Source organism: Carlito syrichta, unplaced genomic scaffold (assembly GCF_000164805.1).
Source record: "Carlito syrichta isolate Samal-C Ts95f unplaced genomic scaffold, Tarsius_syrichta-2.0.1 Scaffold288927, whole genome shotgun sequence".
NCBI lineage: Eukaryota > Metazoa > Chordata > Mammalia > Primates > Tarsiidae > Carlito > Carlito syrichta.
Window position 1 is genome coordinate 78210 of NW_007233023.1, and position 26802 is coordinate 105011.

General features: G+C 35.1%; 1 protein-coding gene across 1 annotated transcript in view; it reads right to left on the bottom strand.

The window, feature by feature from the left end:
- Window positions 1-6433: 6433 nt before the first annotated feature.
- Window positions 6434-26802, bottom strand: part of LOC103256107 (thyrotropin-releasing hormone-degrading ectoenzyme-like) — a gene marked incomplete at its 3' end in the record, with an annotated part of 118747 nt that continues 98378 nt past the window's right edge. Inside the window, exon 3 of the mRNA XM_008054002.2 lies at window positions 6434-6560. Within this exon, the coding sequence (XP_008052193.2) occupies window positions 6434-6560 (127 nt within the window). The remainder of the gene's footprint in view (window positions 6561-26802) is intronic.

The window sequence follows — 26802 nt, forward strand, 5'->3', positions numbered from 1 at the left end:
AAGTCATACTTAAAATCATTAAGAAAAGTCTCAAATAATTCAACTATGAGATGTATAATTAAGCTTGGGGATAGTATTATATAAATGCCATCACAAACATATCCACTAATTAAAGAAAAAACACCTAATCACAAAAGATGAAGTGTTTAGCCATCAATACAAATATTTTATAAAAATTAACCATACAAATATTTTATGGAAAGTTTTACTACTTGCAAGTTGAAAATTATCACCATCATTGTCTTTTTCTTCACCATCATCACTAGCACCACAATAAAAAACTGATATGTCTATTATATCTTAAACAAAAATCAATCAAGCTAACCTTTCCTACTTATTAGCTTTAATAGGGCAATTTAAATTATATCTATTCCATTATAGAAAAATGTTGACTTCATCAACTTGATGCATAGATCCCAAGGTATCCATGGGTATCCCTACTACACAGTTTTCAAGATGACCTCATGTCCTCCTTCTTCTCCACCTCCAATTACATTCTTGTCTCTTTTCTCAGGCTTCAAGTCACACACACACACACACACACACACACACACACACACACACACACACACACACACAAATGTCTCCTCTTTGTGTGTATTTTATGCCTACTGCATTGTACAATGATCCCACTCTCTTAACATGATTTACCCTGCAAAATTTTGGTGCTTGATTATATTCTGTATTGCATGAGTCTCTAACCAATTCATTACTGTAAATATTGTATTCACTCTTTAACAAAATCACAATCTCCTCAAGAGCATAAATTCTTAGTACAAAATACTTGTGCTACTTCTACCATCACAGCACTGTTCCAGATAGGTAACAGATACTTCATGATAGCACTGTGTCTTTAAGAAAAGCAATCAAGCAAACTCCTTTACAAAACACTGATTTACAAATTACAGAGTAGTAGCAAAAGGAAACTGAAAATTATCTACCATTATTAATTGAAATCTAAATAGCATGAATAACAAAATATTCCAATACAAACCTGAGTCACTTTATCTGTCGCCTAATTAACATATAAAGCATCTATAATGAAAACACATTTGCAATACTCATATATTCAGGTTGATAAAATTATGAGTTATAAGGCACACACTTGTGTATATTGGTTAAGTTTACAAATTTTCAACAGGGGTCATGTAATACTTTTACTATCAATAAAAAAGTAACAAAAATAGTTATTATGTTATTCCTTCAACAATCAAATTTTCTAGTTTATTATGGCAACTTATATTTTAATCTCTGAATTCCAAAAATTTCTCGAATCTGTTTCAACAGAATCCTAAGACTCTGGAGTCAAACCATCTGAGTTGAATTCTAAAGCCACTAATTCCTACTGTATGATCAAAATACATTACCCAGTCACTGAGTGCCTACATTTCCTCATCTGGAAAATGAGAAAATAACAGATACTGCCTCCAAAGGCTGAGATAAGAATTAAATGGGTTAGAATATTCAATATCCTTAAAAGTGGCTCACATTTAGTAAACATAAACACAGTTGTCATTGCTGTTACTGTCCTCAATATGTTTTGGGGATAAGAGTAAAGATGACTTAATTCTGCAAACGTCAACAACAGTCTTCTTTTAAATTCACACTCTGAGCCTCTGATAGTTTTCATGAAAATAAGGCACATAGATACAGAAAGGATTACTACACTGTATCAGAGACTATATATGTCTCATTACAATTTAATATCAAAAATTGAAAATCTCTGCAAACCTCATACAAATAGTTTTAACTACCTAATTTAGAGATTTAAAAACAAATCTTTGCATGGTGTGCACTGGTTGCTTATTTTGGTTTAATAATGACAAAATAATATTTTTGTGTGTAACAAGCAGAATAAATTATTATATTAACAGCAAGCATCAGTTTTTTCTTAGGGAACTACCCAGATAAACTACTCAGAGTGGAAATTCAACTTCTTAGAGATGAACTAGTATGAGATGAGGCCAGGTATAAAAAGTTAAACTATTCGGCATTGAAAATAAAAAAGAACTTGGGAACAAAAGGAGAAGAAAGAAGGTATTGCAGAGTATATTACAGAACAGCAAAATGACTGCAAGAAAAGAAGTCCCAAATACTAAATTTTAAGATTTGGGATTGCTTTTTATTTAGTTTGTGTGTTTGTTTGTTTTGCAATGCAACACCTTGACATTCACATATACAAACATTCCCTCCAACACCTTAGATAAGTCAGGTTAACTGGCAAACTTTTGTTTTTTATTTATTTATTTATTTCAATTTTTCATATTCCAATGCAAATAATAATTTTTAAAAGAGGCAATTTTTCCACATCTCCCTTGACATAGTTTGGGACAGGGACAACCTGTGAGATAAGAATGCTATCACTTCCGTAGAAATAGCTCTACTCCTGGTATTATTGGAACACAACCCTCTCCATTGCAAAACAAACAAACCAACAAATAAAAAGTAATTCCAAATCTTAAAATTTAGTATTGGGGTCTTCTTTTCTTACAGTCATTTTGCTGTTCTGTCATACACTCTTCAATACCTTCTTTCTTCTCCTTTTTGTTCCCAAGTTCTTTTTATTTTTAATTCCAAGTAGTTTAACTTTCTATACTATGACCTCATCTTCCTCTCCCAGAATTCTCAGAACCCTCTCCACTGGGAATTTTCAGAAATTGTCAATCTGTGTTCCCCAGTCACTGCCTCTAGTCACTGTCTCCACCTCTTCTCGAACCCCACGCCCATTTGTTCATAAACACACCCATCAGGTCTTTGCTCTAGAAATGTTCTTGTCAAGGTCACTAGTGAGCTTAATGCTGTTAGCCTCAGTGAATAGTTAATTCTCAGTCCTCATCTGACTTGACTTACCATGAATTATTTACTCATTGAAATGCTTTCTTCATCAGATGCTCCAGATACCATGAACATCTGGTTTCCTCAGTGGCTTAACCAGATGCTCCTTTTCAGTAGCCTTTACTGGCTCTTAATTTCTCTCACCTCTGAACACTGGATCATCCCTCTTTGTTCCTTTTCTCTTTTCTATATGTTCTTACTGTCTTGGTAATTCCATCCAGTTTCATAGCTTTATATATCATAACACACTTGCAAGTATATATCTTTAGCCAGATTACTTGCTCAAATTCTATATTTATAAATTCAGCTGTCTACTTGAATGTCTTACAGATCTCAAAGTGCCACCTAAATGTTTACTAGACATGTCAGTCTCTAAAATGATCTTCCTCCACAATCATTCTGTCTCAGTAAGTGGCAATTCCATCTTTCGAGTTCTCAGGTCAAACCCAAGGAGTCACTCTTGATGCTTCTCTTTCTCTCACATCTTATACTTTGTTCATCAGTAAATTCTATTGTATTAACTTTCAACATATATCCAGCATTGGACGCCCTTCTGACCACATCATTATTAACATCCTCATCCAAGTAACCAACATATTTCACCTAAATTTTGCCCTACCCTTTTGACTGGTCTTCATGCCTCTGCCCTTTCTTCCTACATCAAAGTCTCTCAATCTTGGCCATAATTACATTTTGGACTAAATATTTACTTGTTGTGAAGAGCTATCCTATGAACTGTAGGATGATTAGCAGTATCCCTAACCTCTACCAACCAAATGCCAGTAGCATGTAACCTACTCACCCTATCTAACAAAAATGCCTCCAGACATTGCCAAATGTTCCTGAGGGACAAACTTGCCCCCAATTGAGAAACAGTACCCCACAGTACCCTACAGTGTATTCTCAACTCAGCCACAGAATGACCCTTTACAATATAAGCCAGATTATATAATGCCTCTGCTTAAAACTGACCAATAGATTTCCAGCTCGCCAAAAAAAAAAAAAAAAAAGATAAAGAAAAAGAAAAAAGCTAATCTTTACCACAGTCTCTCAACCAGCCACCTGCCCTTACTCCTTGACCCTATCTCCTACTTCTTACCCCTCTACTCACTCTGGTCCAGTCACACTTACCACTTTGGTCTTTTTGCTGTTCCTCAAACACAGTAGGAGTACTCTTACCTCAAAGTTCAAGCACTTTGTTTGTTCCCTCTGCCTATAGTCCTCGCCCCATGATATCTATCTACAGGGTGTATTTGTTTACTTCTTGGATTTCTTCACTCAAAAGCCATCTTCCCAATGAAGTCTTCCATGATTAACCATTTTAAAAACTCAGGCCCTTTTCCATGACCCATCTCACACACACTCCCTATTCCCCTGTTCTAGCCTTATTTTTAATGGCATGTATTTCTATCTAATATGATATAAATGTTAATAATTGCTTTAATGTCTGATTCCACCCAGTAGAATGCAAAGCCCCAGGAGGGAGAGGAATTTTGTCTATTTTATTGACTACTGTTTCACACAGAAAAATGCCTATGGTAAAACACTCAATAAATGCTTATAGAACTAATGAGGGAAGGCAGAAGGGGTAGAATTGGTTTTGAAAACATCTTTAGATAGATCTGAGGGGTCACAGAAGCCTCAGTTTATATCTAGGATACATCTACATGATCATTAAAAAAGTTGGTTTCCACAGAATTTATTTAAAGTATAATTTATAATATACAATGGAATGTAGGAATTTGTCAAGACGTGTCTTTGCTTATGGATATTTATCTAGGGGGTAGTTAGAAAGCATATTAATAATTCCATTACAATATAGATCTATGTATCTATAGATATATAAAACAAACGGAACCTTAAGAGAAATTTTATGAAGCACCATGGGCTGTGGTAACGCCCCTAAATGTGTAAAAAGCAATATGCTGGGATAAGTCAAATCATTCAATTATTTACACCATAAGGTAGCTTATCAAGTAACAGTAATGGTGAACAAAGCCCTTTTCTACAGAAGAAAGCCTGCATGGTTCAATTGTTAGTGAAACAGAGGAACAGAAATGCTTCCTGCTGCAAGCTGACAGTTACACGGAACCCCCTGAAGTTATAAATTGAGTTCCTCCGCTAATTCCTGGTCTGAAGGGGACAGAGAAAGATCCACATTTTATTTCTCTTGCTGAACTTGCAGCATAAGCACTTGTGAATTTTACATCAGGGTCAAGCTGGGAAGTTCCCAACTAGTTATATCTGGAGTAGATAACAGTCATCTCCCATGCAAAGGAGGTCAGGTATTCCTTTCTGCCTTGAGTGACTACCAGGAAGATTTCAGAGTAGCATATTCTAACAGAAAAGTTGATACATGGGAAAAGAGAAAAGGAAAACAGAACAAAATAAAACATTGATTCTATCTGAAATAAAAATTTGCCTATGGAATCTAAGAGTACATATTTTTAAAAGACCTTAGAACTTTGTAATATCACTCATAAAAATTGTATGTCACATTTGTTGATAATAATATCAACTATTCTGTCAACTTTCTGAACTAACTACTTATTGTAAGGCCAATAAACCTACACAGCAGGCAGGTACTGTAATGAAACAGACCCAGTTCTCCAGGGAAGAGAACCTGCGGTTCAAACACTAACACTTTTGATCAAGTAGGCACTTTATTCTTGTCAATGAGAAATACCTTTTATGTGGAACCTGATCAAAAATGCTCGTGGGAAGTATAAGGGATGAGGAAGGATAAGAAGGGAACAAAGAACAGTTGTGATGTAATATTTCAAAACACATTTTTCTGAGAGGAAAAATAACTTCAACATTTCTAATTCATGTATGTATCTTTTCTAAATTACTGGGAAGTCATAGTTCACAGTAGCCTCATTCAAATTAGGATACCAAATCAATTCACTTATTCATTAAACCAACAATTATTATACACAGTCTCTTATAAAAGGAAGAAATGTAAGAACATCCACAGAGAATACAATCTCCATTATTGCTAAATTACCTTCTCTCTTCTTTTTATTATATTTACAATAACTGTGTACTAGAAATACGGTTGGAAAAAAATAATCTAAAGGAAACATACACTGAAGTCTGACATCTGAAAATTTGGAAAAAGAAACAAACAATGAATGCCTTCTCCAGGAATACTGAATAATTTTTGGAATCATCAAGACCTGATTTAAAATCCCAGCTCCTTCTTCTTACCGACTGTCTGTATAAATGGAAAGCTTCCAACACCTCAAATCTCTCATATGAAAAATATCCTACCCACATGGTAGTTGTGGTGATTCAATATGATGTTGTCAAGTACCCCTTCATAGTACATATTCAGCAAATTATAGGTATTTGGGTTACCTTTTAGAGTCCTAAACTAACGCAATACCTTTTTAATTTCCACAAGCACTTATTGGCAAAACTCCAAAAATACTAAATTTTATTTTACCTTTTGAAAAACAATTATTTCCCATGCTTATCTTCTCTAAAAATATAAACTTCAAATTTTCCATGCTTCTGAATATTTCAAATAAACATGTGAAAAAGAAATTTCACCTTCAAGGATCTCTTCCCATAAGATAAGCAAGAAAATTCTTACCTAGTTTTGGCAAGGAATAGGGCACTTTAAAGTAGTCTTCATAAAATTCTATTAATCTCTTTGTTATATGAAGAGCATAGTCCCCGGATCCTCTTCTGATAGCATCGGGTCTTGCATATAATCGTACCTAATTAAAAATATATATAAAAGTTACTTTAGTCTTTTGGCATTTGAGTTTTATATTCCCTACAAATACAAATATACACAAAGCTCTTTGAATAAGACAAAAATTAAACAGGATTCTTGTTCATGTAGTATATGAAAGTACACTGTGGCTGAAAGAACCAAACTTAAACAATTGAAGTAACCAAGTTAAGCAAGTCACAATTTCCTTGCATTACAAGATGACATAGAGAAGATGTATATGCCTTGCATCAAAATAAATATTCAAAGTTATCACTTGCATGTGCTTGCTAGAGATAGGAAGGTATGGTGGATTAGTATAATGGGTCCCTGACTATGCTGAAAGTAGGCAGGATATAGTGACTTGGCAGGAGAGAAAATTCATGGTTTGTTAAAGACACGTCGTACTAAGCTTTGGAAGTATTAACAGATTGAGAATACATATATATAAATAATTTATGCTTCCCTCTTTTCTTTGGAATCAACTGTCCTTATTCCCAATATGCAAAATAGAAATGGAAAACTTTTCATGTACATAAGTAATCACCATTCTAGAAGGCTGTTTGCAACCGCTCCTGGCTTCAAAACCAGCAGAAGTAATTCTTATTTCCAACACAATCCAGATACCTAATATTGATTTTTAAAGCAAGAATCATATATTATCTAGTCCTTGGTCAAAACAAAAAAAGCCTAAAGCCAGTAACATAAAACTGAACAAAACTAACAATGTACAGAAAAGGTTAAAATGAGATTAGTTTTCATAAAGCTTTCATAAAGCTATCCAGCATCTTTCTTTCCAAAAGCTAAATCTATTTTTCACAGATGTGGTCCCTAATCCTCATAAAAATTCTGTGAATAAGAAATATGTATTTTGTGGAGCAATAGAGAGCACAGTGGCTTGGGAGTTGGATTTTGGTCCTACTCTGCCACTAACCAAGCTGGGTGATATTGAACAAATTACTTAACCTCTTTGGGTCTCAAATGTTCTCATTTATAAAATGGAAGTGTTGGCCACCAGCTGGTTGCTAAAGTGCTTTTCCATTCTAAAACACATTACTTCCAATCCCATTTTACAGATAAAGGAGTTTGTGTTCTTTTCAAATCACTAGAAAAATAAATGGTTTATACTGTATATGGAGGCAGATAACTATTCAATAGGAAAACAAGAGAAAGTTGGACTCAATCATGACATAAAAATGATTATACAATCAACTCTATTATCCATGCCTAAGGAGAGAAAACAGAGATGTGCATCACCAAAAATAATAGAAAATCAAGGAAAATACATTCTGACTTTATGTTAGAAAAACCTATATTTCAATAAGGTTTTTACTAGATGGTACAACACTTATTTACTAAATTGCGAAGTTACTTCCTTACCATCAACCAAATCAAACACCAAATTGAGTTTACAGCCTCCAACATTTTGGGCTGGCAGGAATAGAAAAACTACCAGGAGAGACCACCCACAACAGCAGAACTTGAAGCACTTAGAAAGGCTGTCCCTGTCCCTGACATCAACTGTTTATAAATACGCATTGTCTTAACTAAAGTTCTCAAGAAGCAGATTCTAAGAAAAGGGTAAGTGTATAAGTGATTTGATAAAGAATTGCTCTCAGGAGAAGCTTGAAAGGATGTTGGGAAAGCAGGATAAGGGAGAATAATAAGCCTAGCAAGGGTGCAATCTGAGGTGAAGTCCCAGACTCAGCCTGATCAACAAACTCTAGAGTGTGAATTACACTGGCGAGTTTATTCTGCCTTGAGACAAGAAAACTAGACTCCCATACTCTTGCTCCTCAGTCATTGGTTACTGGTTACCAAAGAGAGGATATAAAATCCCAGGCACAATAGGCTCGGTGGCTCAGCCTGTAACCCCGCGCTTTGGAAGGCTGAGGTGAGCGGATTGCCTGAGCCTGTGCGTTCGAGATCCGCCTGGGCAACTTGGCGAGACCTCATCTCTGCAATAAATCAAAAAGTTAGCCAGGCGTGGTAGCGCGCGCCTGTAGTTCCAGCTACTTGGAAGACTGAGGTGGAAGGATCACCGGAGCCCAGCAGGTCAAGGCAGCAGTGACCGGGAGCAGACATTGCACTCCAGTCTGGGCAACAGAGTGAGGCTCCAACTCAAAAAAAAAAAAAAAAAAAATTCCCAGGCTCTTCTATTTTTTGAAGCATATGAGTGACACAGGTCTCTTGGAGGTGTCAGGAGGGGCTGTTAGAAGAAAAACAGCTGGAGCTAGAGAATGAGCACACCAAATTAGAAAGAAATCTAGTTTGTATAACAACTGGTTCCTCCAGAAACAGTAAACATTTATTTTGCATTCATGCATTCAAACAAATATTCATTTGGTCCTTGCCTTATAGCAGGGCCTAGACTAAGCATTTTTAATTTATCAATGAAGAAGACAATGTTCTCTAACCAAAGTGGATACAAAGCATTATTGGAACAAAAGGAATAAAGATGCAATCACTATTCTCAAAAAGTGTCTCATTTACTAGGTAAGTTAGATAGTGACAATAGACAATGATACATGGCATATGAATGGTAAAATAGAAATGTTAAATGGATACTGAGGAAGAATCAATAGCTTTCGGAAAGTTCTATGTGAAGTAACTAGTAAATTCATGTTAAAACCACACCCAGGACTACTACAAAATGATGCAGCAAGGGTCACTGATTCTGCTCTTAGGATGCATCATTGATTTTGATAGAAATACAGCCATTCCTATCAATCAATTCTACCAGTTAGTCATGCTATCTATGGACTCAGACAAGAAAAACACTATTAAATCAATCTGGTTGTCAAGTTTTCATGGAAATGATCCAATTTGAGTGAAATGATAAAACATACACATGCTTAGCACAGTGTCTTCATTTGTTCATTCAAACCTTTGCTGCATACCTGCTGTATGCCAGACATTGTACTAAGGAATAGAAACAGAACAATAAAATTTCTACTACAAAATAAACAAGATATTTATACTTACTGCATTTTGGAGGTTCATAATATATGGAAAACAAATAAATGAACTAACAAAAAAAAAATACAATGTGAGAAATACAACAGTATGCTCTGCCATCCCTACTGATGAGCTCCTATTCAAGGCTAAGCCCTTCATATTCTATTCTCTAGCCTTTTCAAATCCCTTTATCTTCCACATCACCAATTTATACTTTCATACTGGATCATTCTCATCCAAAAACAAATATTCTATGCTGTTTTCCTTTGTTTTAAAAAAATCTGTCTTGACCAAAATTTCTTTAGTTATGATTTTCAGCCAAGCTTCTTCAAAGAGTTTTCTGTGTAGTTAGAATGAACATGTAAGTTAAATAAGTTAAATAAGAACACTTTTGAGAAAGGGAACACTTACAACCTGGGACAATAGGTGGAGGTAGGGTGTTTGCCTATTTATACTCCATTTCTAGTCTCCCTTGAACTCATTGCAAAAAGGCTCTTATCCCCACTAGCCTACCAAAACTGTTCTCATCAAGGTCACTAATGGCCTCAGGATGCCAAATCTAACAGTCACTTCTCAGTCTTCAACATGCTTCAGCTGTTAGCAGCATTTGCACAATTGATCATTTAACTATTCTTAAAATACTTTCTTCACTTGGTTTCTCTTACTTTTCCTTCTATCTCATGGGCCACTCCTCAGTCTCTTGGTCCTGGCTGACTTCTCCTTCCTTTCATCCCAACCACTTTTTGATATTAGAGGGCCCCAGGTCTCAGTTCATATACTTTTTTTTTTTTTTTTCTATACTCAATCCCTTAGTGATAACATCAAGTTTCATGGTCATAAGATATCATTTATATGCCCAAAATTTATCCAATTCGTTCGGACTTTCAGATTCATTAATTCAACTGCCCACTTGATATCTCCACCTGGAAACTAATAGGTATCTCAATCTTAGCATTTTTACGACCAAACTCCTGATATCAAACACACACACACACACACACACACACACACACAACATACACACACAATAAATAAACATACACACACACACACACACACACACACAACTAATTCTTTCCCATCTTGGTCAATGGCAATTCTATTCTTCCATCAAATTGTCCAAGTCTAACACTTAAGCATCATCCTTGTTTTCCCTCTTTCAGTTGGTCAGCAAATCTTATTGGCTCTGCCTTAAAAGATATATCCAGAATCCACCACATCTCACAGCCCCATTACTACCACCCTAGATCAAGCCTCTCCCATTTCTTGCCTGGATAATTGTTTTACTTTCCTATTGATGCCTCATAGCTTGCTCCCTTCAGTCTGTTATCTACACAGCAACAAAGATTTTCCTGTTAAAATGGGCATCAAATCATGTCATTATTCTGCTTTTCCTCCTCTGGTGGCTTCTCATCTCATTCAGAGTAAAAACAAGGGCTGTAAAATCTCTGTACAGGCAGGGTTCGGTGGCTCAGTCTGTAATCCCAGCACTTTGAGAGGCCGAGGCGAGTGGATTGCCTGAGATTGCAGGTTCAAGACACACCTGGGCAACTTGGCAAGACCTTGTCTCTACAATAAAAAGACAAAAAAAAATTAGCCAGGCGTGGTAGCGCGCACCTGTAGTTCCAGCTGCTCGAAGGCTGAGGCAGAAGAATCGCCAGAGCCCAGCAGGTTGAGGCTGTGGTGGCCGGCAGCATGCCACTGCACTCCAGTCTGAGTAACAGAGTGAGGCTCCAACTCAAAAAAAAAAAAAAAATCTCTGTACAAATCTAGTCCCTTTTAGTTCTCTGGCTTCACTTTCTAGTACTTTTTTCCACACAAAGTGCAACTAATTCATGTACTAGTTTCTCTGCCATTCCTCAAATATACCAGAGAGACTCCTCATCAAGGTTTTTGCATTTTCCCCTAGATAGCTCCATGGTTTATTCCTTCATCTTCTTTAGATACTTTAGAGATTATGTCCAAATCTCTCACTTTCTGAGAAGCCTTCCCTGCTACCCCAGGATTCTCTGCTCCTCTTCTCTAACTAATTATTTCCTGAAACATCACTATTTCACAAAGATACGTTTTACTTATTCATTTTGCCTCTTGCTTCCTTTTTTCCAAGAATGTATGTTACAGGAGGGCAAGGATTTGTAGTGATTACATCTGACAGCATGAAAGTGTCATTTTTGTAGGTCAAAATATTTTGTTCAATTTGCCTTTCAGGTTTCTGGCACATTCTTCTTAAATGAAGGAATGAACAAATGAATGAATTTCATAGGTATGCATAGGCTCTAAGGGAATATAGAATAAGGATCCATCTCAGACAGGAGATAATTCAGTTGATCTTGAAGGATAAACTGGACACTGGAAAACTACCAAGTGGAGGATGATATCTCAGACCAAAGTAACAATATGCACCAAGGCAACAGCACTATAGTAAGTGAACCTAAAGGAATTACTCAATAGTGGGGCTTTATTACAATAGGTATGGGGATTCATGGGACAACATTTAGCTAGAACATGATAAAATTAGTTTTGTGTTTCAGAAAAATCGCATCAATATCTATACCAGGTGAACTGAGATATATATATATATATGGAGCTGCTTGTTAAGACTACAGGCAGAGAGACAAATTAGACAAGTGAGAAGATATATAGTGATAGGTGAAATTGGAGAAGTAAAGAGAAACTTTAAACCATATTATACAAGTGCCTGTAAACCAAATTTAATACCATGGGCACAAGCAAGTCCTTTAAAAATTTTAAGCCACAGGATAACATAATCAGAATTAGGTTTTAGCAGACTACGTTGGCTGTAGTGAAGATGATGGGTTAGGAGAAAACCAAAACAAATAAAAGAGAATGAGTTAGACTATTCTAGACGTCCAGGTGAAAAATGATGGTGGTTTGGACTGGCTAGATGGCAGTATGGATGCAGAGAAATGGATGGATTTATTCAACTGGCCCTAACACTCTGTTGAACAAGGCCTTCAGTTACCAAGTAAAGCCAACTGTAGTCACATTCTCACTTAAAAACAATTATTCACCTTATCTGTACTCCAGTATCTTACTCCAGTGACCTTATAGAACAAGTGAGATCCATTTGAACAACTGAGTGAAACACACAAAATATGTAACAAATGGAGTAATTCATGTGTGGTTAATCCAGTAAATTCGATACAAAAAAATCACTTTGTACTGTGAAAAAGGTCACAGTGTTTTCTTCTTTTAAAGTAACTAGGTCCTACTTAATCATAACAGAGAAACTAAATCTTCATAAACAAAGTTATTACTCAAAAACAATGAAATATAATTTTATTACACCTGCTTATTTGCATTTTCTGACATTACAAGATAAGAGCCCAGCTCTGAAAATGTAAATTGCATACCAGGCTTTATCTTTCCCTCTGCATAGCTTCTTTCAACAACCAATGTGAACCAAACACGAGGATCACTATGAATGTGAACCAAACACTATGAAGGACATTACACTAGGAAATAGCACACAGAGATTTTGAGGTTCAGCTGTCTCATTAACTGCTTCTGTCTACTTGTGAGTCAGTAAACTGCTCTAAGTCACAGCTCAAAGTTCCTGCCAGGGGTTATAGTTTATCATTATTTAGTCATTATATCATGCCTGAGAGATCAGGTGTGTAATATAAATTGGTCTAAGTTATTCTCATTAGTCTGGACTTATTTTGGAAGAAAAATAATTTAAAAGGATAGTTTAAAAAAATTTCCCTTAAAATATAAACCAACTAATCAGCTACCTTTCTCCATCCTTTACTCCTGAGTGTTCCTCTATCTTTTTCCCTTGATGTCCATCAACTTGGTACTAATTAGACAGAAATAACTGTAGTAAACAATATGAAATAGAAGAAGTTGACTTTGGAAAAATATTGTTATGGCACCACCCTTGTGGTAATGCATTGTAGCAATGACCTAAGGAGGAATATCTACAGATTTTTATCCCTTCAAACACAATGAGAGTTCCTATCGGGGTTTCTATTGGATCCAGAGGTCTTTACTCTGTAGTTTCATAGGCTCTGTATCCTTTATTCTTAAAATGTGTTTGCTTCATCACTTGATAGAATTTTAAGTGTTTTTATCATTAAAAGGAAAGCATGCTGAAGGCAACTATTTCCAGTCTCTTTAGTCATTTCCCTTTCTTACAACAAGGATGGCAATAAAGTTTCAGCTATCCTGACAATGGGGCGTGGGTGCTTACAGGACATGTTGGGGTGAATCCTGAGACCACATCTGAACTTGGCAGGAGAAAGTGTCATGATTCACGAAATGCCAGCTATGTATTTAAGGATAAGAGAGGTAGCACTGGTGCCAGACTTGCCACTATAAGGTAGAATATTCTTTAAAAGAAAGTTAAAATGGAAGAGAACTTCAGATAACTTCAAATTTATGATGTCTCTCATAGCTGTGTAATTTAGAATAAGCACATCAGATATTGTTTCAAGATTCCATCAATGGAACATTTATTTATTCAATTAATAGTTAATAAGAACCTATTAAAGGTCGTCACCATTCACTTGCTGAGTGTCCAAAGGTAGGCAAAGGATACAAGCCCTTTTCTTTCAAGTAATGTGCAGTCCACTGTACATTACTGTAGTAAACAATATGAAATAGGGGGAGATACAGCATGGTCCCTATAATTTAGAATAACATATTGGATCTAATTTACACGGGCTTTTCAGAGAAGTTCTCTCCATAGAGATGATGATTCAGTGGAACAGAAACAGAGTACTATAAAAGTAAAGATGGGCAATCAATGATTCATACACTTACATATAAAGCTATACCTTTTATTGTACTAAAGATTTGGAAAGAAAGGCAAAAATGCATATATAATTGTGATATAATGCAAAAAAAAGTAAGAAAACGCATGCAGTTATAAGAAACATTATAAAATCTCTTAAATAATTTTAAAGACTTTCTTCTAATAATTAAAGTCCTTCACAGATTTTTAAAATGTATCTTAATAAAAAATCTGGAGTTAGCAATAAATTCTGATTTTGTACATACATGAAGAATTTGAAGAGGTTTTCTATAGTCACTAAGTCACTTTAAAAGGCAATTTAAAAGTGAAATTAAATCTCTTTGTCTAAAACCTTTCTTCTAAACTGTCTTAATTATTTGTTGTATAAAAATGAATTGTGGAATTTGCTATATAATTATGTGAAACAGTGTATAGTTACACCATACAGCCAAGAAAAAGAAAAAGTATTTACAACAGTAGTACACCTGTTAAAGACTTGAATAGCATTTTCTCTATTTTGGCATTTGTAATTTGGTACTTTAAGTTAAATAAACCCTCTGGCTCGCCAGAGTTATTCCTTGAGAAAATTTTATGCTGCAACAGTACATTAGGAACTTTGGAAGACACAGTAATTATTTCACAGCTTTAAAGTATCACTATAATAACAATACATTTACTTTTCCTTTCGCCTAACTGAAAAAAAGTATTTTTCTTTAATAACTTCAAAACAACAATGCACTAAATTCCAGCCAGTAAATCTGAATCAATTCACCTATGTGAATATAATTTGATTGGGGGTTCTCCCTACAAATCAGAAAAACACAACAAGCCAGGGAGAAAGGAGCAGGTGCATTTGGAACGAAGTAGAAGACAAATATAATGATACAAAGTGGAAAGGATGTCGTAAACAAGAAACTAAAACCCAGGAGTATTAGTCTTACTTAAAATTCAGAAGAGAACATTTTTTTTTTCTAAGCAAAAGGGAAATAAATGCACACAAAAGTCTGACCAAAAAAGGGAACCAATGCTCAGATTCAGATTTGGGAACAAATAAACTCTAAGCAGAGGCTAGAAAGGGGAAGAGGAAGGCTAACTTGGCAGGTGCAAGTAGCAAAGCCCAAAGGACCTTGACCTCTCAAGCGAAGACTCTGGATATGTGGCTTTGATTAATCATAATACTATAAGAAAGGATTAGCAGTAGTGGGAAACTGCAGGGGGTAAGGGGGAGGCGGGATTGGCAATTGAGGGAAACTGCCAGGGAAGGGGGCACACCTTATCAACAAGGATATCTGCATAATGAACATTTGTATACATAACCCCGATTGTACCCCATGTCTTTAAAATAATTTTTAAAAAGAATACAGAGTTAAAAGAGAGAGAGAGAGAGGGAGAGAGAGAGAGAGAGCCACTGCAGACTCTGAAGTGATCGAAAGAGACAAAGGGAGATTAATAGGCAGCAGAATTTAAGATGTATTGAGAGGAGGTGGCCAGTGAGTAAAAAAGCATCATATTACAGGTGAAAACTTGTTCTGTGGCCTTTATAGCGAGAACAACCAATAACAGATTTCTCTATGACCATAATCACAGAATCCATTCTGAGAAGGAGGAGGATTTAGAATTGAAGATAAATGGGGAGTAAAATCTTGTTGCTAAGAATGAGACGCATGGTGATATAAAAACCACAACTACATCAAAATTTATCACTCTAGCAAAAACATATTGCAGAAAGAAATGTCACAGTTTCTCAGTGAGTCTCACCTTGGAATCTCTACCACAGATTCCTATGACATATAATTTGAGAACAATTAAATATCTTCAGTGAGGTCTGAAATCAGCCTTGGACTACATTTCACACCATAGCAATTATAAGGCAAATCCAGAGTCACAGATAAACTTGTTCTAAAGGCCTGTTCCTGCTTGTATTTTCCCCCTCCACCCTTTATAGACATTTACTAAAGATTCATGAGAAAAACATTCGCTAAGAATTCTAAGATAGTTTTGCTATAAACTATGGGGTTCTTTTTTGGGTCCAGAGGCCCTTAATCTGTAGGTTTATAGACTTTTCATACTTAAAGTGTACTTTTCTCATTTCTTTATAAGACTTTAAGTTATTTATTTTTTTAAACATATTTTTTTAATTGTGGGGGTACAGTTAAGGGTTAAGTATACAAATATGCATCGTTCAGGCACCTTTGTTGATAAGGGGTGCCACCCCATCCCCAGACTTTAAGTTATTTAAGCATTGATATGTGACTTTGCTATATTGAGTCTATCTTTTCACTCCTTACTTGTCTAATACAATGCCTTGCACCCAACAGAGACTGACAACATGTTGCTAACTCCCTTCAAATGGTAATAAACTTTGAAGGTCCTTGTCCACACTAGTACTAAAATGTTACTATAATAGATTGATAATATTTTCCAACTGCCCTTTGCTTCAGGCAAAGAAATTAGCACTGTGGCAAACTGTACAGTCTCTTCTTGTAAATCACTTCACATTTATTCACTAAGCACAGTTTACTGTGGAGCTTACAAATTTTAAGTTACTTACAGGGACTTCCAGAGAAGGGCAGGACTTTGCCATACACTGCTGTTGTCATATTTTTCTAAATATGTATATGGTAAGGCTGAGAGATGGCCCCAAAGATAGCTACATCCTAATCCCTGGAACTTGTTACCTCATACTTCAAAAGGAATTTTCCAGATATGATTAAATTAGGAGATTACTGGATTAGTGAAGATTATCCTGGATTATCCAAGTGAGTCCTAAATGTAATCACAAATGTCCTTATAAGAGGGAAGCATAGGGAGTTGTGACCACAGAGGAGGAGAAGGTAATAGGATGTCAGAGAAATGTGAAGACACAAAGTGGGAGAAAGAAGTCAGGAACCATCCAAGACAAGGGATGCAACTTTAGAAGCAGGTAAGGCAAGGAATCAGATTCTCTAATAAAGCCTCCAGAAAGAACAAACCCTGTGGACTCCTTGTTTTTAGCCCTGTAAAACTAATTTCTTACTTCTGATCATAGGAACAGTAAGAGGATAAATTTGTATGCTTAAGTCACTGAATTGCAGTTGCAATAGGAAACTAATATATTATAGCTTCTTTATCTTCTTGCTAGCTAATTCATCACTTCGTATTAGATTTTCAACTTCCTGTGGAAGTACATTTTGTGTTTCTTTGTGTATCTCTCTCTTTATTGAAGTATGCTTGTTTATAGTTTCCACATTGCTAACTTTAGCACACCTGTATTAATCACCTATTTTATTACCAAGCATATAATATGTCAATGCACATAAGTGGTGCACAGAAAAGTGAAATAACTGAATTAAAATTAAACTCATCTACAACACTTTTTCTCCAAGTGTTTTTCCACAATGTTTGCATCAGAATCACCTAAGGTCATTGTTTAAAATTCAGATTCCTGGGACTACCCACACCATTAATTCTGAATCATCTCTCTCGGGGCAGTGGGGGTTAAAAATCTATATTTTAACAAACATATTTGAATTATATATACTCGAAAGTTGAAGAACATCTGGCATAGAGTCACCCAAAAAAGTTTTTATTCATTTAGCCCCACAGCAAGCAAACCTCAAAGCTTGAGAGAAATATTTAGCAAAAGCCTAACACAGAGAAAAAAATCTCGTTCAACATCAGAGTAGTCAATGAAGATACATTCAAGATGGCTGTTATTATTTTCAACTTTAGCAACTAATCTTTCTTTCTCCTGCACAATAAACAATAAACAACAGATAAGTCAAACCCAATGTTTGGGAATCAGAAAAAGTTGTTTAATCCTGTCACAGCCCATAGATAAAACAGTAGGATTTGATCCCTCTCCGAGATAGAGTACCTTTTTTTTGTATTTTTTGGTTGTTGGTTAGTTTGTTTGGTTTTAAAGCAAAAGAATAAATTTAGAGAATTTTCTTATTAAGCTATCTATTTTATGTGTGGTCAAATTTCTTCAGCAAGACTGACAGCCAAGTAGATCTATTTGTAAATACAGGGGCTCAGTGCTGAGTTGAATTCAGTTTCAATTTAGTTTGGTCCATCTGTCCTTTTACTCTTGATTCCCAACTGCCTGTTGACCTCTCTTTTACATATGCCTTCTTCCCTCCTAAATCAACACCATTCAGTTCAAGTACAGCAGTTTGCCTTCACCAATCATCTCTCCTGTATCTATTAATGATGCTGGCACCCCTCTGCCCCCCAGGGTCAGAACTTCAGGATTCATTTGTTTGTTCAAAAATTTTACAAATATTTATTGAGAGGCTATTCTGTGTCAGGATTTTCAGGCTCTGAGGATATAGAGTGAGTCAAATAGGTGAAATGCCTAATATGAAGAGGTTATATTCTGGTAAGAAAAAGAGGTAATAAGCAAGACAAATGCAATTTATAGTATATTAAATAATAATACATTTTTAACAGACATATAAAGCAGGGAAGTGGGTTAGGAAATGTCAAGTGCCACGGAAAGCCTCACTGAGAAGGTTTCATTTGAAAAATATATATTAAGTCATGAGGATGTGAGCAATACAAATATAGGTTTCTGTTAGGAATGAATTATAGGAATAGACACTTGTCAATATCCTTAAACACCTTCACTGTTTCAGTTCTCAAGCCTTTCCATCCAACTCTCTTTAGAGGAATTATTAAATGTTTCAATCATGCAGAAAATTATGAATAACATAACCTTACTCATACCCCAACAAATTTAAATAATGTTCATATTTTTCCACATTTACTTCAGATATATACTTTTAAATATATATACTGCAGATATATTACAGTTACAACACACCTCAGTCATCTGATTCCCCTCCCTCCTGCTCTAAAATTAATTATGATCATGAAGCCCTGGCTTTCATGATTGATTAGTGTCATTCCAATTCATGTTACATTTGTCCTTTTGTTTTACTCGATATTATCTATTTCTCTTCAAGAGTTGTACCACTTTACACTTACCAGTACAATCTCTGCTTCTCCACATCCTCACCAAATTTTTTATTTGAATAAAAAAAAATTATTTTGAATGTTAAATGAATCAATGAGTATAAAATAGTGTTTTTTATTAGTTGTAATTTACATCCTTCTGATAGTAGTGAGATTGAGTATCATTTTGTATGTTTATTAGCTTTTAAATTTTTTTCTTCTAACTGTCTTGTTGTGCAAACTGCCTGCTTTACCTGCCTATTCTACCATTAGATCTTTTTTTTATGATTTGCAGTGGTTCTTGTATATCCTGGATAGTAATCACTTGCCAGTGTGTGATTTGCGAAAATCTTCCCCCAGTCTATGGTAGCCTTGAACAGTATGTCTTTGATCAAATAGAATCTTTTACTTCGAATTTAGCCTAATAGAAAACATTCCCTTAGGGTTTGTACTTTCTAGGTCTTTGTAAAGAAATCATCCACTGCCCTCAAGGTCAAAAAGATAGCTTCCCTGTGTTTTTTCTAAAAGTTTAATAATTTTGCTTTTCTGTTTTTCTGTGTTTTTTTGTTTTGTTTTGTTTTTTGAGTTGGAGTCTCACTCCACCGCCCAGGCTGGAGTGCAGTGGCACACTCACAGCCACCCCACTCACCCCACTCACCCCAGCATCGACCTGCTGGGCTCTGGCGATTCTTCCACCTGAGCCTTCCAAGTAACTGGAACTACAGACTCCGCTACCACACCTGGCTATTTATTTTTAAATTATTGTAGAGATCAGATCTTACCAAGTGCCCAGGCTGTTCTCGAACCCGTGGGCTCAGGCAATCCCCTCACCTCAGCCTCCCAAAGTGCTGGGATTACAGGCTCGAGTCACTGCACCTCTCCCTTTTTGCTTTTCAAAGTCAGGACTTTAACCCATGTGGAATGCATTTTATGAGTGGTGTAAAGTAGGGATCTCATTTTTTTCTATGTGGATAATTAATTATCTCTGTACTATTTATTGAATAGTCTTGTTTTCCCACTGATTTGTAATGTCCCTCTCTCATAGACCAAGTTCTCATTTATGCTGGAATCTTCAGTGTTTTCTATTGTTCAGTCATTCTGTAATCACTAAAGCCAAACAATAAATCTTGAAGTCTAGTAAGACCAATATTGTCTTCTTATTCTTTTTCAAAATTTCCTTTTTATTCCTTATGAATTTTAGGATCATTTTCCTAAAAATGATCACACAAAATCCTGTTGTGTATTTTCTAGCATTGCACTGGAGTTACACATGCTAACATGACATCTTCAAGACATTAAATCTTAACATCTATGGATTATCTCTTGATTATCTCAGTCTCTGTCCCACTTTTAAGTTTTACAATATCCTCCATATAAGCCTTGCACAGCTTCTATTAGATTTGCTTCTAGATACCTTATGGTTAATTTGTACTGTAAATGGGATTTGAAAAATCATATTTCTATTATTTCTGATATTAGCTATCTATAGATTTTTGTAAAGTGACTTTGAAACAAGTCAACTTTCTCAATTCAGATAGTTTTTCTGTGTTGTCTTGTATTTGCTTGTCTCAGTCAGGATTTCTAGAACAATGCCAAATAGGAGAAGTGAAAGAAGGTACCCTTATCTTATTTCTGATTTTATTTGAAATGCTTCCACTGTTTCACTACCAACTGCAATTCTTGCTGCAAGATAAGGAAGTTCCCTTCAATTCATTGCTTGCCAAGAATTGTACCATGAATAGTGTTGGATTTTTCTAATGCTTTCTTCATATGTTTTCAGATAATATGTTTCTTTATTTTTTCTGTGATTTATTAAGGTAGTGAACTATAGAAATGAGTTTTCTAGTGTTAAATTGTTTAGGGAGTTATTGGAGAGTAATCTACTTTGTTGTATTGGGAAGCTTTCTTCTTTGTTAAGATATAATTTTACAGTTAGGCATGGTGGCTCATGCCTATAATCCCAACACTTTGGGAAGCCGAGGTGAGAGGATTGCCTCATTCCACATGTTCAAGACCAACCTGGGCAACTTGACAAGACCGCATCTCTACAATAAATCAAAAAAATTATTGGGCATGGTGGCACATGCCTGTAATTCCAGCTACTTGGAAGGCTGAGGCAGAAGTATCACCTGAGCCTGGCAGGTCAAGGCTGTAGTGGCCGTGAGCATGCTACTGCACTCCAGCCTGGGTGACAGAGTGAGACTCCAACTCAAAAAAAAAGATAGAGTTTAACTTTTCCCAAAGAGTTAGTGAAACATACCTAAACATATAACTGTATTAACCTGGTTGAAGTTGTCTTGAGGGATTTTGACCACTGATTCAATATCTTTAAGGTTATTGATAATTTATAGTTTTCTTTAAAATTATGCAATTCTTCTAAGTTTATCTTTCTATCAAAAACCTCGTTGCACTGATAAAGAACTTTGGCATCTTCTAAGTTTTAAAAGTGAGAGCATAAAATTCTTCATATTATTTTCTATTTTTAAAATCTCTCCCTTATCTATAGTCATTTTCAATTCTAATAATATTTGAACCCTCTCTTTCTCTTAAGATTATCAGAGGTATGTGTCACAGTCTTTTCAAAGAACTTTCTTTTGGTTTGGCTGAGCCTTTCTATTATTCCCTTAACTTTTATTTTATTATTTTATCCTAGATATGTTCTTGCTTCCTCTTTTTTTCATTTTATAGCTTACCCTTGAATAACATAGGAATTAGGGTCACCGATCCTTGCACAGTCAAAAATCCATATATAACATTTGACTCCCCAAAACTTCTTTTTTTATTTTAAAGATGTGGGGTACAATTCAGGGTTAGGTGTACAAACGTTGATTATGCAGGTACCCTTGTTGATGAGGTGTGCCCCTCCCTCCCCTAGCAGTTTCCCTCAACTGCTAATCCCACACCCCCTCCCCTGGCAGTTTCACTCTACTGTCAATCTCTTTCTGATAGAATTATGATAATTGTTCAAGGTTCGCTTATGAGTGAGAACATATGGTACTCTGTTCTTTGTTTCTGTGACAGATCGCTGAGTATGATTGACTCTAAATCCATCTAAGTTGCTGCAAAGTCCATATGTTTGTCCTTCTTTATGACTGCATAACATTGCATTGTGTATATGTACCACATTTTTTTAATCCAGTCCAGCTTCGATGGGCAGCATGGTTGGTTCTGTGTTTTTGCTATTTCGAATAGAGTAGCAACAAACATACAGGTGCAGGTATCTTTTTTGTAGAATGATTTGAGTTCCTGTGGGTACATTCCCAATAGGGGAACTGCTGGGTCATATGGAAGGTCAATTTCTAGTTCTTTCAGAAATTGCCACACCGTCTTCCAGAGTGTTTGCACTAGTTTGCATTCCCACCAGCAGTGTAGAAACGTTCCTTTTACTCCACATCCTCATCAGCATATGTTGTTGTTTGTTTTATTAATGATGGTCATTCTTACTGGAGTTAGATGGCATCTCAATGTGGATTCGATTTGCATTTCTCTGATGATTAGTGAGGCTGAGCACTTTTTCATGTGTCTGTTGGCTGCCTGTATATCTTGTTTTGAGAAGTGTCTATTCATGTCTTTTGCCCACTTTTTAATGGACTCCCTGAAAACTTAACTACTGACCAGACGCCTTACTGATAACATAAAAAGCCAACTGACACATATTTTGTATGTTATGTGCATTAAATATATATATATTATATTCTTACAATAAGGTACACCAGAGAAAAGAAAATGTTATTAAGAAAATCATAAGAAATAGCAATATATTTGCTATTCATTAAATGGAAGCAGATTTTTATTAAAATTTTCATCCTTGTCTTGACATTGAGTAGACTAAGGAGGAAGAGGAAGAGGAGAAGTTGGTCTTGCTGTCTCAGGAGTGGCAGAAGTGGGAAAAAATCCACGTACAAGTGGATCTGCACAATTCAAACCCATGTAGTAAAAGAGTCAACTGTACTCTGTTATTTTTCTAAATAAAGCAATCATCTGATCAATTTTAAATCATTCACATCTTTAAAAAGACCTTTTACCCAAAATCCTTTAAGGCTATAAATTTCTTCTAAGAACTGCTTTAGTTGTATTCCACAAAAAATTTAATCAGCAGTGCTCTCATTTTTTGTTAATTTCTAAATATTTCATAACTTTCCATTTCACCCATAAATTATATAGAAGTTTTTTTTTTAACTTGCTAACATGGTTTTTAGGTTATCTTTTTATGTTGCAATAACTTTATTAGCAAAAGCATGGCCTATTTGATATTGATTCTTGGTATTTTTTAAAATAAATTTTATTTACGTATTTAAGGTATACAACATGATGGTGTAAGATGAATTGTTACTACAGTAAAATGGTTACTATAGTGGAGCAAATCATATATTCAACATTCCACATAGTTATCCATTTTTCCCCCTTTGGTAAGAACATCTGTAATCTACCCATTTAGCAAAAATCCTGAATGCTATATACTATTAACTATGTTGATGTCTGTACTCTCATGTTCATTGAAGTACTGTTCACAATAGCTAAGATATGGAAACAACCTAGGTGTCCATCAATGGATGAATGAATAAAGAAACTGAAACATATATATACAATGAAATATTATTCAGCATTTAAAAAAGGAGATTCTGCCACTTAACCACAACATGAAGAACATTATACTAAGTGAAATAAGCCAGACAGAGAAAGAAAAATATTGCATAATCTCACTTAAATGTGGAATCTTTGTTAAGATGACAAATATGGAGAGATAGAAATAAAACAGAGGTTATGAGAGTTGGGATAAGGGGACAGAAACGGAGACATGTAGGTCAAAAGATACAAAATAGCAAATTATGTAAATCAACAAGTTGAAATGTCTTGGTATTTCTTGAGTTTTTTTGTTGACTAACAGTGAGCAAATTTTATAAATAATAGGGATAAGTGCTTAAAAACAACATTTATGATTATTCTAGGTACATAGTTCCAAATATATTAGTTAGATAAATGCTATGTTGTTTATGTCTTCTAAATTTCTAAGTGTTTTGCTTTACGTTTCTGGAAAAGTGGTAAAGTATCCCACAGGTCAATTTATTTGGACCTATCCACCTTTAGTTCTACCAATTTCTGCCTTATATTTTGAGCCACTAATATTGGTGCATGAAAGTTCATATATTCCTAGTAATTTTTTATCATCTTTAGCTTCAATAATGCTAATACCTTAAAGTCTATTTCATCAAACAACATCAGCATTCTCCTTTTTTTAACATTCAAAATTTGGGATTTTATGTTTAAGATGCATCTTGTGCTATAAGAATAGAGTTAGATTTTATTTCTATATCTAATCTACTTATCTTTATATTTTATATGAAATTCTAAATAAACATAGATATATATTCTGATGATATAGACAGATATCAGATATAGAAATAAAAGTTTGGATTGTGTTCTAATATTTTATGCAATGTTGTCTATCCATCTTTTTTCTTTACTTTTCTTCTTTTTTCTCCTTTTCTGCTTTCTATTAGATCGGATATTTTATTTCATTCTTATCCTTTTAGTCTTTCGGAAATTGTATATGTTTCTATCTACTCCTCCAGTGACGCACTTACCTGTAAAAATATAATGATTTAAATAGTGTAATGATAATTTATATCTCCACATGCCTTAATAACAATACAAGGACCTGAATTCACTATTCACTCAGTATAACTGGGTGGTTGAGTAAGCAGGTCTGGAATTAGACTACCTGACTTTGGATGCTGGCTCTACCTCTTACTACAATTTAATGGATACATTACCAATCATCTCTCTTCATCAGTCCCTTCATCTGAAAAACAGAGCTAATAATAACTGCTTGGGAATTATGAGAATCAAATGAGTCACTACATGGAAAGGGCTTAGAAACATGCCTAAGTGTAGTGGGTAGCTATTATGCATTTTCATTCTTCTATATATTTTAGTTACCACTTATTTTTAAAACTACCAGAGTTAGTCTGTGCTTATCATTACTGTTTAGCAGATGACGCTTATTTAAATTCATTAACACTTTACCAATTCTTTGCTTCATCATTGCTTTTCCCCCCCCCCCCAGGTTAAGTTTTCTTCTTTTCTGCAGTTTTCTTCCTTTTTCTTATATCTTGCAGTTATTCATTTCACGATGGTATATAAGTATACAATTTTCCCAGTCATTTTTTATATTAAAATTTCTATATTGCCTTTGTTAATTATAATTTATGAAGGTATAGAACCTTAGGTAAGCCATGACTTTGACTTTCTCTCAAAACTTTGAAAGTATGTAAATTACACTATCTAGGGAACTCAGTTTTTACTGGTGAGAAGTCTGCTTGGCATTGATCTCTTAAAGGATGATCTTCATTTTTCCTTCCAGCTGCTTTATTTAAATATGAAAAGTTTTAAGCATACATAAAAGCAGAGAGAATGGATATAGATTCAACAATTATCAAGAATTTGCTTCATCTATATCTTTTCTTGGCTGGAGTATTTTAAGGGAAATCATAGACCTTATGTCATTTTATCCATACCATATGCCTCTCCAAAAAATATGAATATTTTCTCATATAACCACAGTGTCACTACCCTCCTAACAAAATGATCTCTGGCTAAGTTGTAGTTTTCCTCTTTGCATTTGTTGTTTCATAGTTTCACCATAATGTTTCCAGGTGTGGGGTGGCTTTGTTTTTACTTATCCCGTTCAGGTCATTCTTGATCTCTTCCTCCCCCTCATCACACAATTCCAAATCCAATTCATCACCAAAAGCTTTTAATTATACCTCTTTAGTATATTTTTAATCTATCGTTTTTCTCACATTCACCACCATCCTAATCAAATGACTCCATCTTTCACATGGACAGCTGTAAAAAATCTCATAGCTTCTCATATTTATTCCTTCCCCTCTACATCTGTTTTTCACAATGTAGCCAGTCAGAAGGTTCTTTTTAGAATGCACTATAGTCATGTAGCCTCTACTTTAAAAACCTTCATTTTCCTGGAGGTAAAAGACCTACAAAGTTTGCATAATCAATGTAACCAGCTTTGCATGCACTGTTTGCTTAATCTTGAACATATTCCCCAACTGCAACTCTCCACCACCCCCCAACCACTTCCTCATTAATTGCTACTAATTATTCACATTTTCTATTCCTACTTCAGGGAAACCATCTTTGGGATCCAAATCTATATCAAGGCAAGGTTTTTGTTTCATTCTTTTACCATAAGTTCTCATAAAGAACACTTGACACAATAGCAATTTTGCCTCTTCCATTTTGTTGTGTGATTATTTAAATAATGTCAGTTTCCCCGGAAGATTTAAAAGGTCCATGCAAGTTTCTCATTGTATCTCCTACACACAGAAAATCGACACAAAGCAGAAACTGAATTAATATTGGTCAAATGAAAAAATGTTTAGGCATTCCTCCTCTGTGCTTCCACTCAATTCTGTAAATATCTATCTTATAGTACTCATCACACTTGACATGATTCACTGTTTTCCACTCAGTCTCCCTAAATAGATTACATTCCATGGGGGTAGAGAGTATATTTGACTCACATTTTTCATATCTAACTAGTTAACTGATCTATTGACTTTATATATGAATCAAA